At 51.3% G+C, this 11,910-nt stretch overlaps 6 protein-coding genes across 6 annotated transcripts; 2 read left to right on the top strand and 4 right to left on the bottom strand.

Annotated features, from left to right (window-relative positions):
* Positions 1-607: 607 nt before the first annotated feature.
* Positions 608-3,265, top strand: acuF (phosphoenolpyruvate carboxykinase PCK1). Its single transcript, XM_040781914.1, has 4 exons — positions 608-1,098; positions 1,155-1,230; positions 1,281-1,481; positions 1,776-3,265. Exons 1-4 carry the CDS (start codon positions 917-919, stop codon positions 3,117-3,119), a joined length of 1,803 nt encoding a protein of 600 aa, XP_040638841.1. The 5' UTR covers positions 608-916; the 3' UTR covers positions 3,120-3,265.
* A 38-nt stretch (positions 3,266-3,303) lies between these two features.
* Positions 3,304-3,817, bottom strand: EURHEDRAFT_67338 (uncharacterized protein). The gene is made up of 3 exons (XM_040787616.1): positions 3,738-3,817; positions 3,585-3,664; positions 3,304-3,500 (listed from the first exon to the last, which is right to left on the bottom strand). Exons 1-3 carry the CDS (start codon positions 3,784-3,786, stop codon positions 3,432-3,434), a joined length of 198 nt encoding a protein of 65 aa, XP_040638842.1. The 5' UTR covers positions 3,787-3,817; the 3' UTR covers positions 3,304-3,431.
* A 679-nt stretch (positions 3,818-4,496) lies between these two features.
* On the top strand, positions 4,497-5,507 carry EURHEDRAFT_455873 (putative mitochondrial dicarboxylate carrier protein; the record flags this gene model as incomplete). The annotated part of the gene is made up of 2 exons (XM_040784311.1): positions 4,497-5,401; positions 5,459-5,507. 2 exons carry the CDS (start codon positions 4,497-4,499, stop codon positions 5,505-5,507), a joined length of 954 nt encoding a protein of 317 aa, XP_040638843.1.
* A 336-nt stretch (positions 5,508-5,843) lies between these two features.
* Positions 5,844-7,217, bottom strand: EURHEDRAFT_456389 (SUMO ligase MMS21; the record flags this gene model as incomplete). Its single annotated transcript, XM_040784349.1, has 1 exon — positions 5,844-7,217. One exon carries the CDS (start codon positions 7,215-7,217, stop codon positions 5,844-5,846), a length of 1,374 nt encoding a protein of 457 aa, XP_040638844.1.
* A 187-nt stretch (positions 7,218-7,404) lies between these two features.
* Positions 7,405-9,827, bottom strand: abd1 (mRNA (guanine-N7)-methyltransferase). Its single transcript, XM_040781915.1, has 4 exons — positions 9,503-9,827; positions 7,746-9,313; positions 7,531-7,697; positions 7,405-7,484 (listed from the first exon to the last, which is right to left on the bottom strand). The coding sequence occupies exons 1-4, from the start codon at positions 9,722-9,724 to the stop codon at positions 7,450-7,452; spliced, it is 1,992 nt and encodes a 663-aa protein (XP_040638845.1). The 5' UTR covers positions 9,725-9,827; the 3' UTR covers positions 7,405-7,449.
* A 120-nt stretch (positions 9,828-9,947) lies between these two features.
* On the bottom strand, positions 9,948-11,664 carry EURHEDRAFT_412475 (uncharacterized protein). Its single transcript, XM_040781916.1, has 3 exons — positions 11,125-11,664; positions 10,985-11,068; positions 9,948-10,933 (listed from the first exon to the last, which is right to left on the bottom strand). Exons 1-3 carry the CDS (start codon positions 11,621-11,623, stop codon positions 10,119-10,121), a joined length of 1,398 nt encoding a protein of 465 aa, XP_040638846.1. The 5' UTR covers positions 11,624-11,664; the 3' UTR covers positions 9,948-10,118.
* Positions 11,665-11,910: the final 246 nt, after the last annotated feature.

Here is an 11,910-nt window from a genome sequence, read left to right on the forward strand (position 1 = left end):
TATCATTATCAATTATGGAGCAAGCTAAGCTCTTGTTCTGATGCATCTCGTGCAGCACTACGTAATCTTTCCCGAAATGTCTTCGCCTTCCCGAGTCCTGCGGTCGAGACCGTTTGCCATTGTAGACCGCATTTACTACTCCCTACAAGAGCACCTTTTCAATCCAAGCTATTGATTCATGGTCCCTGCTTTTACTCTACATTACTCTTCAAAAGTACTGTGGTGGCAACGGAGAAAAGGATCTTATACTGGTACTACCACGTACCATACCAAAAACAACAGCGGCAATAAGTTCTCCCATTGATGCGAAATCAGGACCAGAGCGTATTCTGATTGGCTGCCCGCAATGGTACCCTCGGCCCAGCGACTGGAAGGCTATTATGTAAGTGGGGATGGTCGGTAACCAATCAGAGAGTCGATGGTGCTCCCCTCGACCGGCATTTCGTCACGAAGCCGGATCACTACGTTTGCATGGCTTTATTGTATTCTAGTTGGTGGTGAATCAAATCCGTTTCGGGTTATTCGTTTCTCTGCTTTACTCTGGTCATTACTTCTATGGGCTTGGATGAACTTAATAGACCATAACGTCATTACTGCGTAGTCGTGGCATCGTGACAAAACCATTCTTTCCTGTTCGGCACTTGTAGAAGTATTCAACTATTTCTTCCGCTGTACTTCTCTCCTGCATACCTGCATCAAAATCACGCGTGATTTTCTCGCAATTCCACCCAATCCTCCCCTGTCTATTCCTTTATCCATTCTTAGCGCTTCCGTAACCTCTTCGTGCCCACTCGCAATAATCTGGGGTTTTACTCGGGTCATTTCGGATCATCGCCACTAATCCGACATCTCCCGTGTGGAGAACCCAAGGGAAACCGCCTCAACGGCTGCTCTCCAACTCGCGAACCACCGAATCATGGCCTCTTCGCAGAACATTCATATACCCCCGGGTCCCCCGAGAGAATCTGGTCCTCTCTATTCAGATTTCTTTGAACAACAAGTCGCAAAGCAGCGCAATAACAATTATCATTCTACTTCTCTCGTCAATATGGTTGCTACTTCTGTGAATCGTACTGCTCTGCACCCTGGTGGTGTCCAGTATGTCTCTTCTCTCTTCTTTCCTTGCTTCTGGACGTGGCAACTAACTGTCCTAGACCGGGTAACCGTCACACTGAACTCGAGGAGGAGCTCCACGAGCACGCACACATTGATTACAACCGTGTCGCTATTGTATGTCTCCTCTTTTGTCCCAGTCTTATGTCTATATACTAACTAGTCAGATCGCAAACCCCTCTGTCCCTGCCCTCTACGAAGATGCTCTCGTCTACGAAACCGGCTCTGCCATCACCTCAAGCGGTGCTCTCTCTGCCTACTCCGGTGCCAAAACTGGCCGCTCCCCCTCAGATAAGCGGGTCGTCAAGGAGGAATCGTCAGAAAACGATGTCTGGTGGGGACCCGTGAACAAGCCCATGACCACTGATGTAAGCTCTTTATCTCTGCTTTTGTCATTCTGCCCCCCTTGCGCGCCACGATCCAGTTTCCTGGCAGCGGCATTTTTTCAATTTGCCTTGAAAAATACCGCTGCTATGGATGCTTTGTGACATGTCTTTCTGCGACGTTGAGGCATTTATGCATCCCTTATCGTGTACAACCCGAAGATAGGGGCATGTGACCCATTTGCCTTTTTCGGAATGGCGTGATCATCATTCTCCACCCGGTCGCATCACGTGGTATTATGTCATCTTGTAGGGCTGAAGCTAACTAATCTCCTTCAGGTCTGGCGGATCAACCGTGAACGTGCTGTCGACTACCTCAACACCCGTAACCGCATCTATGTTATTGATGGTTACGCCGGCTGGGATGAGCGCTACCGTATCAAGGTCCGGGTGGTTTGCGCCCGTGCCTACCACGCCCTCTTCATGCGCAACATGCTTATCCGCCCCAAGCGTGAAGAGCTTGAGCACTTCCACCCCGACTACGTGATTTACAACGCTGGTTCATTCCCTGCCAACCGCTTCACCGAGGGTATGACCTCGGCCACCTCCGTCGCCATCAACTTTGCCGAAAAGGAGATGGTGATCCTCGGTACTGAGTACGCCGGTGAGATGAAGAAGGGTGTCTTTACTATCCTCTTCTACGAAATGCCCGTCAAGCACAACGTCTTGACTCTGCACTCCTCTGCCAACGAGGGTAAGAACGGTGATGTTACCGTCTTCTTCGGTCTGTCGGGTACCGGCAAGACCACTCTTTCTGCCGACCCCAAGCGTGCTCTGATCGGTGACGACGAGCACTGCTGGACTGACACTGGTGTCTTCAACATTGAGGGTGGCTGCTACGCCAAGTGTATCGGTCTCTCTGCTGAGAAGGAACCTGATATTTTCAACGCCATCCGCTTCGGATCGGTTCTGGAGAACACGGTTTTCGACCCTATCTCCCGTGAAGTCGACTACGAAGACAACACCCTGACTGAGAACACTCGCTGCGCCTACCCCATTGAGTACATTGATAACGCCAAGCTCCCCTGCATTAGCGACGGCCACCCCACCAACATCATCCTGTTGACATGCGATGCCCGTGGTGTCCTCCCTCCGATCTCCAAGCTCACCACTGAGCAGACCATGTTCCACTTCATTTCCGGTTACACCTCCAAGATGGCTGGTACTGAGGACGGTGTCACCGAGCCCCAGGCCACCTTCTCGTCTTGCTTCGCTCAGCCTTTCTTGGCTCTGCACCCCATGCGCTACGCCCGTATGCTCGCGGACAAGATCTCGCAGCACAAGGCCAACGCATGGCTTCTCAACACCGGCTGGGTTGGTGCTGGCGCTACCACTGGTGGAAAGCGTTGCCCGCTCAAGTACACCCGTGCCATCCTAGACGCCATCCACAGCGGCGAGCTCGCCAACGCCGAGTACGAGGTGTACGACGTTTTCAACCTGCCCGTTCCCAAGAGCTGCCCTGGCGTTCCCTCGGAGCTGCTTAACCCTAAGAACAGCTGGACTGCATCGACAAGCTTCAAGGACGAGGTTAACAAGCTGGGCAAGTTGTTCAACGACAACTTCACCAAGTACTCGGACCAGGCAACAGAAGATGTGATTGCTGCTGGGCCGGTTGTTCAATGATCTTGCTTTTGTTATTTTCCTTTGTCTGCTTTTTTGTTAAATAATTGCATGGCGTGAGTTTTGGTATTTGTATCCATTTTTATGTACAGGGAAAAGAATGATATCATTGATACCTGAATACTTTTATCCTATTCTTTACTCCGTGCTTCATACTTCGTACGTGAATCCGTAATTGCCTGTAGCATCGTGACGAGCATGCTTAGGCCTCTGATGGCGATAAGATGCCTGCCACACAGCCATTACCGACGAGACAGCCACTACGCATCTATCTCGGCTGACAGGAAACCAGGAAACCAACGCCGGGAATTAGATCTAGGTAAAAATATTTACCGGTAGTTTCCCGCGGGATCCATCATTGGCAGTTACACCCCGGTCATTAAACTAGTAATTATAAGCTGGTGATTGGCCTCATCAGCCACGGTCCGTGGACCCGTGTGCTAACAACAGCAACGACAAAACACATACCGGACCGTCACCCGAGGAAGCCCCCATAACGGAAGAATATAATTCAGTGGTGACAGGGATGCAGGAGGAATGGAACCGCACTGGCATACACCGTAGTTAGTCTCTACCAAGACAGATGTATATCCTCGGGTGAGATTCGGGCGGAGGGAATACATGTCCACACTTCTATAGTACTTTCATAACTGATACTAGTTAGTATCATCAGTATCAATTATTATATTGCAGTATTCATTATCAATGGTATCAAGATACTAAACTGGCACGGATATATACTCGGTTCATGCTGATGGCTATATGAGTAGTGTCGGGATCCCGGTCGGTTCTCGTGGTTACTTAAAACGGATTAGCGGATGACAGGAAGATGTGTAATGTATTGTTATGTATATTACCGGCCCCGCAGTTAATGACGTTTTGGGGAGAGGCTATTATCGTTGTATTATGAGTGCTTGGGAGTATGAGTATGGTCGATGGTAGTATATAGATAATAAAGACAGTATATATAAGTGTACATGTTGGGTATTGTTTAATTGCAGAGGACGCGAGAGAACGAATGGCATCGGTATCATATAGCACATAAGTAGTGTTGTAGAAACAGCAAGTATAGGAAAGAGCAAGCACGCAGTTACTCAATCGGGCAGATCCGTCGCTTTCCGTTATTTCGTCGGTTATTATATCTGGCTGGAAAGGTTGACGTTCTCGCTTCATCTCCTTTTCATCTCTCCTGCTCTCCTTCTCGGTTGCATTTTCGGTTCTCTGCTTCATCCCGAACTAGTATATATATATGTTCTGCTACCTCGTTCTTCTTGTTATCGCTTCTGCTTCCGCGACGCTGTGATACTTCCATCTCTACGGTAGGTGTTCCTCTATTAGCTTTCAACCAAGCTATACGATCATCCACTAACGGCTGCAGCCATGGCTACCGTCAAAGAAGCAGCTCCCTCTCAGGCCCAGCCTGCCCCCAACTTCCTCCATCACCCCTACACCCGAGCAGCCCTCCCCTTCATCAATGGCGGATTGGCAGGAATGACTGCTACTGTGGTCATCCAGCCCCTCGACATGATCAAAGTCCGTCTACAACTCGCCGGTGAAGGTGTCCGAACTGGCCCTCGTCCCTCTGCGTTTGGCGTGGCCCGCGATATCATCGCTACGGGTAAGGTGGCCGATCTATACACCGGTCTGTCTGCTGGCCTGCTGCGTCAGGCTGTATATACTACTGCTCGTCTGGGATTCTTTGATACCTTCATGAAGACGCTGAACAAAAATGCCGAGTCTTCCAACCGAGGCGTGTCGTTTGGTGAACGTGCCGGTGCCGGTCTTGCTGCCGGTGGTATTGCCGCCATGGTTGGAAACCCGGCCGATCTGGCTCTCATTCGCATGCAGTCTGATGGACTGAAGGCTCCTGAGAAGCGTGCGAACTACCGTGGTGTTCTTGATGCCCTGGCTCGTATTTCGAAGAGTGAGGGTGTTGGTGCTTTGTGGGCTGGTGCTTTCCCGACTGTTGTGCGTGCCATGTCGCTTAACTTGGGTCAGTTGGCGTTCTTCTCCGAATCCAAGGCTCAGCTTGCTGCGCGGACAAACCTGTCGGCTCAGAACCAGACGTTTGCGGCTTCTGCTATTGCGGGATTCTTTGCTAGTTTCTTGTCGTTGCCGTTTGACTTTATCAAGACGCGTCTGCAGAAGCAGCAGAAGGATCCGCAGACTGGGAAGGTGCCATACAAGGGTCTGTTGGACTGTGCCGGCAAGGTCATCCGGGATGAGGGTTGGCTGCGGTTTTACCGTGGTTTCGGCACGTATTATGTGCGGATCGCGCCTCATGCGTTAGTGTCCCCACACCGTCTGCTTTAGTTGTTCTTTGCTGACCCACTGCTCCACAGTATGGTGACGTTGATCGTGGCCGATTATCTTCGCATTCTCACCAAGTAATCTCTTCTTTTTTATATTGGTTTTACGCTGTGTTCATTTGTCTGGAACAGATGAATTACCTGGACGGTGATTTTAACTTTTTCTGGTCCTTTTCTGGTCCTTTTCTGGTTCTTTTCTGGTTTTTTTCTGGTTTATCATTCTCTCTGGTTGTCTTTATGCGACTCACGATGGCTGTCATGCTGATGACACGTCCTTTCTATTCAGCGCGTTTATTATGTACTGTTAGTCTGTTATTATATACCCAGCGACCGGTGCGGTCGGGATAACTGGTCAATCGAGATGTTCAAATCTTTGTGTTGTGTAGCAATTGTATTTACAGTACTCTGATATGTGCAACTAAAGAGCGCGAGACATGGCCTTTTCTTGCTTGACCCGGACAGGTTGCGCTTCTTCATCATCGTCACTAGCAACCGTAATGCCGGATTTTCGCTGAGCCCTGCTTCTCTTCCTCTGATTGCCCTGTCCTCGATCCTCGTCCTCATCCTCATCTTCATCCTCCTCCTGCTGTCTCTGCATCCTCCGAACTCTCCTCTCCAAGACCGCATCCCTTTTCAAATCCTCCTGCGTCAACACAACCGAACAAACCGGACACTTGACCGCACGAACCCGATTTCTCCGATCCCCATCGGAACCCGGCACCATCATCGGACTATGCGCAATCATATCCAAAATCGCCTGCTTCTCAAAACTATGTGGACACTTCCTCGACGTCAACGGTTCTTGGAAAGTAAGCAAAGTCAACGGACACTTCAGCGAGACGCGTTCACTTTCAATAGCGATCTCCTCATCATCCTCAGCAGGTGTAGATTGACGCCGGCGTGTGTGCCGTCTCTGGGATTGTGAGGGCGCTGCGGCTATGGATGGGTCTTCAAGATGTCTGAACCATGTTGAGGCGTGTGGGAGAGGGGGAATGTCATCGCCTGGGTGCTTGGCGTCGTGGACCATGCGGTAGAAGCCGATGTAGGTGTTGTTTGTGGAGTAGCGTTGGGTTAAGGAGAGTGTATTCCAGTTTGTGGTTTCGGTTGTTAGTTGGTGGGTTAGTTTTTGGCTGGGTGGTTCGACGGCTTGTTGGGATTGGGATTGTTGGGTTTCTTGGTAGTCTTCGTCTTGTTCGTTTTCTTCGTTTTCGGAGTCATCTTCTGGGTTGGGATTCCGTCGTCGTCGCGTGTTACGGTACTGTTGGCGCTGTGTAGTCGTAGACGCGATTTCTGCTTCTTTACCCAGGTCCGCGAGGATAGAAATAAGGCTCCCGGCTTTAACTTCTGTATCGACGATGCCGCGCATTTCAGACTCAAGTTTCTCGGTTATAGCGTGGACCTGTTCTTCTGTTCTTTTTATGCGCTGGACTTCTTCATCTTCCTCATCTCCATCCTCCCCGCCATCATTCTCATACTGGCTTCTCGATCGCTTCCTTGCCATATACCGCGTATACCGCTCCCTCGCATCAGTCAACCGCTCATTAACCTGCGCCGCCGAGTCACCCAGTTTCTCGACCGCATGTGTGATGTGAGTTTGGAGGACTTTGAGCTTGTGCGACTGGGCGAGGTTCGCGAGAGCATGTTGTGAATTTGCTGTGAGGGGTGCGAGGGGAGGTTCGTAGGGGGGTAGTTGCTGGTCGAGGGTGGGGATGTCATTGTCGTCGTCGTAGGTGGTGGTGTCGGTGGTGGAGTAGCGGCTGTGGCGGGAGGGTGTTGCGGTTGCTGTTGGCATTTTGTAGGTTAAATGATGCACAGAATACTCCGGTAATGCGGTGCTTTGGGAAGTACAAGTATGTATGTGGAGGAGTTGAAAATACTGGAGTATAATGGACGCGACGCGATGCGCTAGTCTGTTTTGAGGTGTCATTGTTTGTGCCTTGTTTTACAGGCACTAACGGAGCATATCTACGGAGGGCAATGGCCAAACTTGATATAGTACTCGATTGTCTATCAACATGCTGGGGCTAAACCTTGTAGAAGCAGAATGCGTGATAAAAACCTAGAATGTCAGCACAATCCAACCAGTATAGACATACCGCACTTACTAGCTGCTTCCTTCTCCTCCTCCGTCATCAGCAGAGCACCAGTTTCTCGATCCCGCACTCCCATGCGTTCGCTGAGTGGTCTCAATTCAGGATCGTTCTGTTCGTCCTTCCAGATGTCTAGGAATGGCTTGCGGTAGGAGAGTTCGAGGTTGTAATCCTCGGTCAGACTAATTGGTTAGCGGTGAAATTTGAAGCACAGGGTAAGTGGGACTCACGCTCGAAAAGCTTCCCAAGGCACAACGTATTCCGGAATCCCCTCCACCGCTTCTTCCATGAAATAAGTGTATCTCCATCCAAACGGCGGCCGGAAGACACCATCATCAGGCGCAGGGCCAGGAAATCGGACTTGGTATATACTGTTTCCCCACGCCGGTTTGTTGTCATCCTCTTCCACCTCGCCATCTTCAGGGTCTTCTGGTTTCTCCTGCTTGTCTGCTTCACGATCCTTGCGCTTCGTGTTGTATCGGGCCACCTGTGTGCTGATGACGTCCGAATTGGGACACACGCCCAAGAACCGACCACCCTTTCTCAACAACCCGGCGACGTTGCGAAGCATCTGGCGCGCTTTTTCTTCGCTCTCGAATGCGTAGTGGATCGCGAACATTGATGCGACTACGTCGAAACCACCGCCGCCCCATCGCGAGCTCATGACCGAACCTCCTGGGCCTGCGTTTGGATCAATGCCAACCTGCTGGATAATGGGGATATCGCCCAGGTACTCCCCGAAGCAGTCTTTGGGAATGAACTCGCCATGAAACAGTGGGCCGCGACGTCCACGCGGACCGCGGCCATTCCTCATCGAATTGTAACGGTCACGAGCCTGCTCAACAGAAATATCCGCTGGGTCAAGACCAACGTAGAGGTCCACTGGCTGCGGGGCCTGCTGCCATTTGCCCAAATCGCCTCCTTTGCCGCAGCCCAAGTCGACCACTAGAAGACGTTTTTCATCCATTGGCATTGGCCCGGTGCCTTCCGCCCAGTCTTTGGCATCATTGTAACGTGATATAAACTCTTCGTCCGGAGAGAACTTCTGGATTAAAGTACTCTTGATCCAGTTGTTGAAGCTCCGCAGACCCTTAATCTTACTCTCCGTCTTCCGCCATTCCTTTCCTCGCTGCGGCACCGTATTGTAATGCTGACGGACAACATCTGCCATCCCACGATCATGAGACGTCCGCAAAGCATCCTGCTCTTGAGCACGCTCACGCTCCTCCTGTCGCCGCCGCATCGTCTCACGATCAACAAGCCCCATCCTCGCACCACCACCCGGCCTCTTACGCTGCCGCGCTTGCGCTTCAGGGGTAGGCGCTCTCGGAGGCGGCGAAGGCGAGCGATCTTTCGGGGTATCACGACTGCGGGCCGAGTTCTCGTCCGCATCGCGTCGTGCGTAAGCAGAGGGTGGTGTCCGGCCACGTTTGCGTAGCTTCTGGTGTCGTTCTTCGAGACGCTTGCGCTTGGATACTGGGCGGTCTGAGCCTGGTTTTGGGTCCTCTGATTTTTCTTCACCTAGCTTTCTCTTCTTGTCGCCGTTTGGGTCGGATGGGCTGGCGATGAAGTCGGTGGCTTCGGAGGCCGGTCTAGAGGCGTCGGGACTGTCCATTGCTTTGGTAGCTGGACGTTTTCCTTTCTTCTTGGTAGGCTTGGAGGACTGAGTGATATCTTTATCGGGTTCCGGGGTTCCTGTTTGTTCCGTAGAGACGTGACGATGCGGTGGCTGTTTTGGCACAGCAGTAGAGATTTCTTGCGCAGCTGGTGTCACAGGCGGTCCTATGTCATAGGAAGACTATATCACCCAGAGACTAATCAGTAAAAGAATTGGCATTAATCAAGCCAACAGAAAAGACGAACAACAAATCGCAAAAACCAGTTCCACTAGTAGCTAGCCGCAGAAAATACCCACACCAGCTACTAGCGCACTCGGTATAATCACGCAGCACAAGACAAACTAGCAGAAAAAAATATGTGTACTCACCAGTCCAGGACTAGGAATAGGCACAGCATGCACCGGAGAAACAGGACGAGGAGCTTGTGCTGGCGCTGGCGGCGAGTGCGACTGGGCCTGCTGGTCCACACTGCGGCGCTGAGGCCAAGAGCCCGCGTCGGCGTCGCGGTCAGCCCAGGCGTCGCGGTCAGCCCAGGCGTCGCGGGCGGGATCGTACATGGCGCCTCCTGACACTCGCCGGCCGTCGCTCATGTTGTGGTTTAGAGGGGTTATATGAGGATGAGGAGGATGGTGATAATACATGGCTCATTGTGAAGACAAAGCTCATTCACTGATGGTTCCCTTCCCTAGATTCCTTGGTTGAGACCAGCGCTTTCCGTCATTCCCCTTGCCGCATTCGGAAGAGATTCACTACAATGAGGACTGAAGAGTATATACAAAGAATTATATACAGAGTTGAATGAAATTTATGGGGAGAATCATATAGCAGGGGTGTGAAGAAGTCACTGGAAGTGCTATCAAATGTACTAAAATACTTGAATATCTGAAAATCTATGAATGTCAATGGGTATATACATAGGAACCAAATAACATGACCATGACGCCGTGCTTGTGCTATAACAGGAGAGCAACTAACTTGAAGTGTCTAACACCCTGGGGTTGACTTCCTAGGAGAATTGACATTCAAGACCTGCCGCAGTCGCCGGATCTTAGACCACCACTCTCGATCAGTAGCCTTCTTAGCTTCCTCGTCAACCTCTGAATCTATCACTGACCCGTCCATCATGGAAGGTGTCTCGGAACCAGCGCGGAGAGTGTCCATCGAGGCAGTCGAACGAATTTGACGACGACGCTTCACTTTTAGTGCCTGGGCCGAGGCTTGCCATCCACTGCGCAGTGTCTCTGGTTTATCAGTCGGCTTGCCCGTGCCGCTCTGTGCTTTACCGCTGACCCAGGGACAGTATTCCATGTGTTCACTGACTACTTCCAACGGGTTGTCAATCTCGACCCCGTCCGCCTTTGGCCTGTACATCCAAAGACCAAGCCGCCGAAAACACGCACCACATGCAGCCAGCCCTGCTGTCCCACCCGAGACAGTATCCCAGCCAAAGAGCGCCAATGCAAAGGCTGCTTTGTTGACCGTGATTTTCTGAGATATCTCTTCCTGAGCTTGAGGGGAGCTCTCTTGATTTTCACCCTCTTCCTTTATCTCTGGCTTGATCGTTTCTGGCTGTGTCGTCTCTGGCTGCTTTTCTGGTTCGGTCGTTTCATTCGGCTTGTCTGGTTCAACAAATCCGGTTGGTAACACGTTGATGATTTCGTCAAGATCAAGCGACTTTGGTGTTTGGATAGCTTCCTCCGCCGGTAGCTTATCCTCCATCTTCACCAAGTTCAAGTACCGTTTTTGTAGACCGGAGATTGCTACGTCAGGATTGGCCAGGGGTAGGCGGTGAATCGTATCTAAACAGGTTAGCATTGTGTATAGTCAGGGAAAATGCAGTAGGCACGTACCATCACAGCCCTTGTTCCTCCAAGGGCAATTCTCGCCATGTCCTTCTACCAAGCGCTTTGTATATTCCTCCACGAGCCTTGAACCTGCACTTCGGTTAGCATTTCCATCGATCCTCGATGAGGGGTCGAGAGCAACATACGGACTTCCTTTCTCTCCCGCACTTTATCCGCATCGTACCCATCCAATTCATCCAGCTCGTCCGGCAACTTAACAACTACCGAGCCACCACAACCTCCAACACACGTCACCCGCGACACATCCGTACAGATCCATCCTCGCTTTGCCCAAGCCACTTCACTGACCGCAGCCGGCTTCGAAGACCAGCGATCCACCCGCCGAAACGTCTCGAGTCGTTCGAGGAAGCGCTCGCGATCCCAAGGGACAAAACTAGGTCGCGCCGTCGATGAAACAGAGGATGCTCGCGTGCCGGGTCGGGCGACTTTCAGGATCGAGTTTTTGATGGAGGAGGTAGAGGTGTCGTCATCTTTGCTCAGTCGGATTTTCTTGATCGCATCGCGTGCTGTTGTCGAAGCTCCGGTGGTGGATTCTTTGGTTGGTTGGTCGGGGGTTGAAGGTTTGGTTAGGGACTCGAGGACTCGATGGAACTTGCGCTTCTTTGTTTCTAGCGCGTAGGACATATTGTTGGTTGTATAGTTGGATTAGACGAGGAGGATGGGTGAAGTGGTTGTTCTGTTGAGATGATGTACCGCGCCATACCCAAAGAGGATATTTCATTTTATGCCTGAGGAATGAGGCAAAACTTATCTAACGTAATTCCCGAGCCACCCGGCCACCCGGGCCACCCGGCCACCCATCCATTTTTTGGCGTCTCTATGCATTCTCCCATCTTTAACCACCCACCATGCCACCAAATCGCTCTCGATCGAACCGAAACTCGCAGGAACAAGAGGGACGCATCTCATTA

Source organism: Aspergillus ruber (genome assembly GCF_000600275.1).
Source record: "Aspergillus ruber CBS 135680 unplaced genomic scaffold scaffold00013, whole genome shotgun sequence".
In the NCBI taxonomy this organism is placed as follows: domain Eukaryota; kingdom Fungi; phylum Ascomycota; class Eurotiomycetes; order Eurotiales; family Aspergillaceae; genus Aspergillus; species Aspergillus ruber.

Bases quoted from the DNA above. Each gene is read 5' to 3' on its own strand.
- acuF (XM_040781914.1), top strand. From the start codon at position 917: ATGGCCTCTTCGCAGAACATTCATATACCCCCGGGTCCCCCGAGAGAA. The intron at 1,099-1,154 runs GTATGTCTCTTC...TAACTGTCCTAG, and splicing joins CTGCACCCTGGTGGTGTCCA to ACCGGGTAACCGTCACACTG. The intron at 1,231-1,280 runs GTATGTCTCCTC...CTAACTAGTCAG, and splicing joins ATTACAACCGTGTCGCTATT to ATCGCAAACCCCTCTGTCCC.
- EURHEDRAFT_67338 (XM_040787616.1), bottom strand. From the start codon at position 3,786: ATGATACTAACTAGTATCAGTTATGAAAGTACTATAGAAGTGTGGACA. The intron at 3,665-3,737 runs GTATTCCCTCCG...GGTGTATGCCAG, and splicing joins TACTATAGAAGTGTGGACAT to TGCGGTTCCATTCCTCCTGC. The intron at 3,501-3,584 runs GTATGTGTTTTG...TATAATTACTAG, and splicing joins CTTCCTCGGGTGACGGTCCG to TTTAATGACCGGGGTGTAAC.
- EURHEDRAFT_412475 (XM_040781916.1), bottom strand. From the start codon at position 11,623: ATGTCCTACGCGCTAGAAACAAAGAAGCGCAAGTTCCATCGAGTCCTC. The intron at 11,069-11,124 runs GTATGTTGCTCT...ACCGAAGTGCAG, and splicing joins GCGGGAGAGAAAGGAAGTCC to GTTCAAGGCTCGTGGAGGAA. The intron at 10,934-10,984 runs GTACGTGCCTAC...TAACCTGTTTAG, and splicing joins GAGGAACAAGGGCTGTGATG to ATACGATTCACCGCCTACCC.
- abd1 (XM_040781915.1), bottom strand. From the start codon at position 9,724: ATGAGCGACGGCCGGCGAGTGTCAGGAGGCGCCATGTACGATCCCGCC. The intron at 9,314-9,502 runs GTGAGTACACAT...TGGGTGATATAG, and splicing joins CTATTCCTAGTCCTGGACTG to TCTTCCTATGACATAGGACC. The intron at 7,485-7,530 runs GTAAGTGCGGTA...CTGACATTCTAG, and splicing joins GGAGGAGAAGGAAGCAGCTA to GTTTTTATCACGCATTCTGC.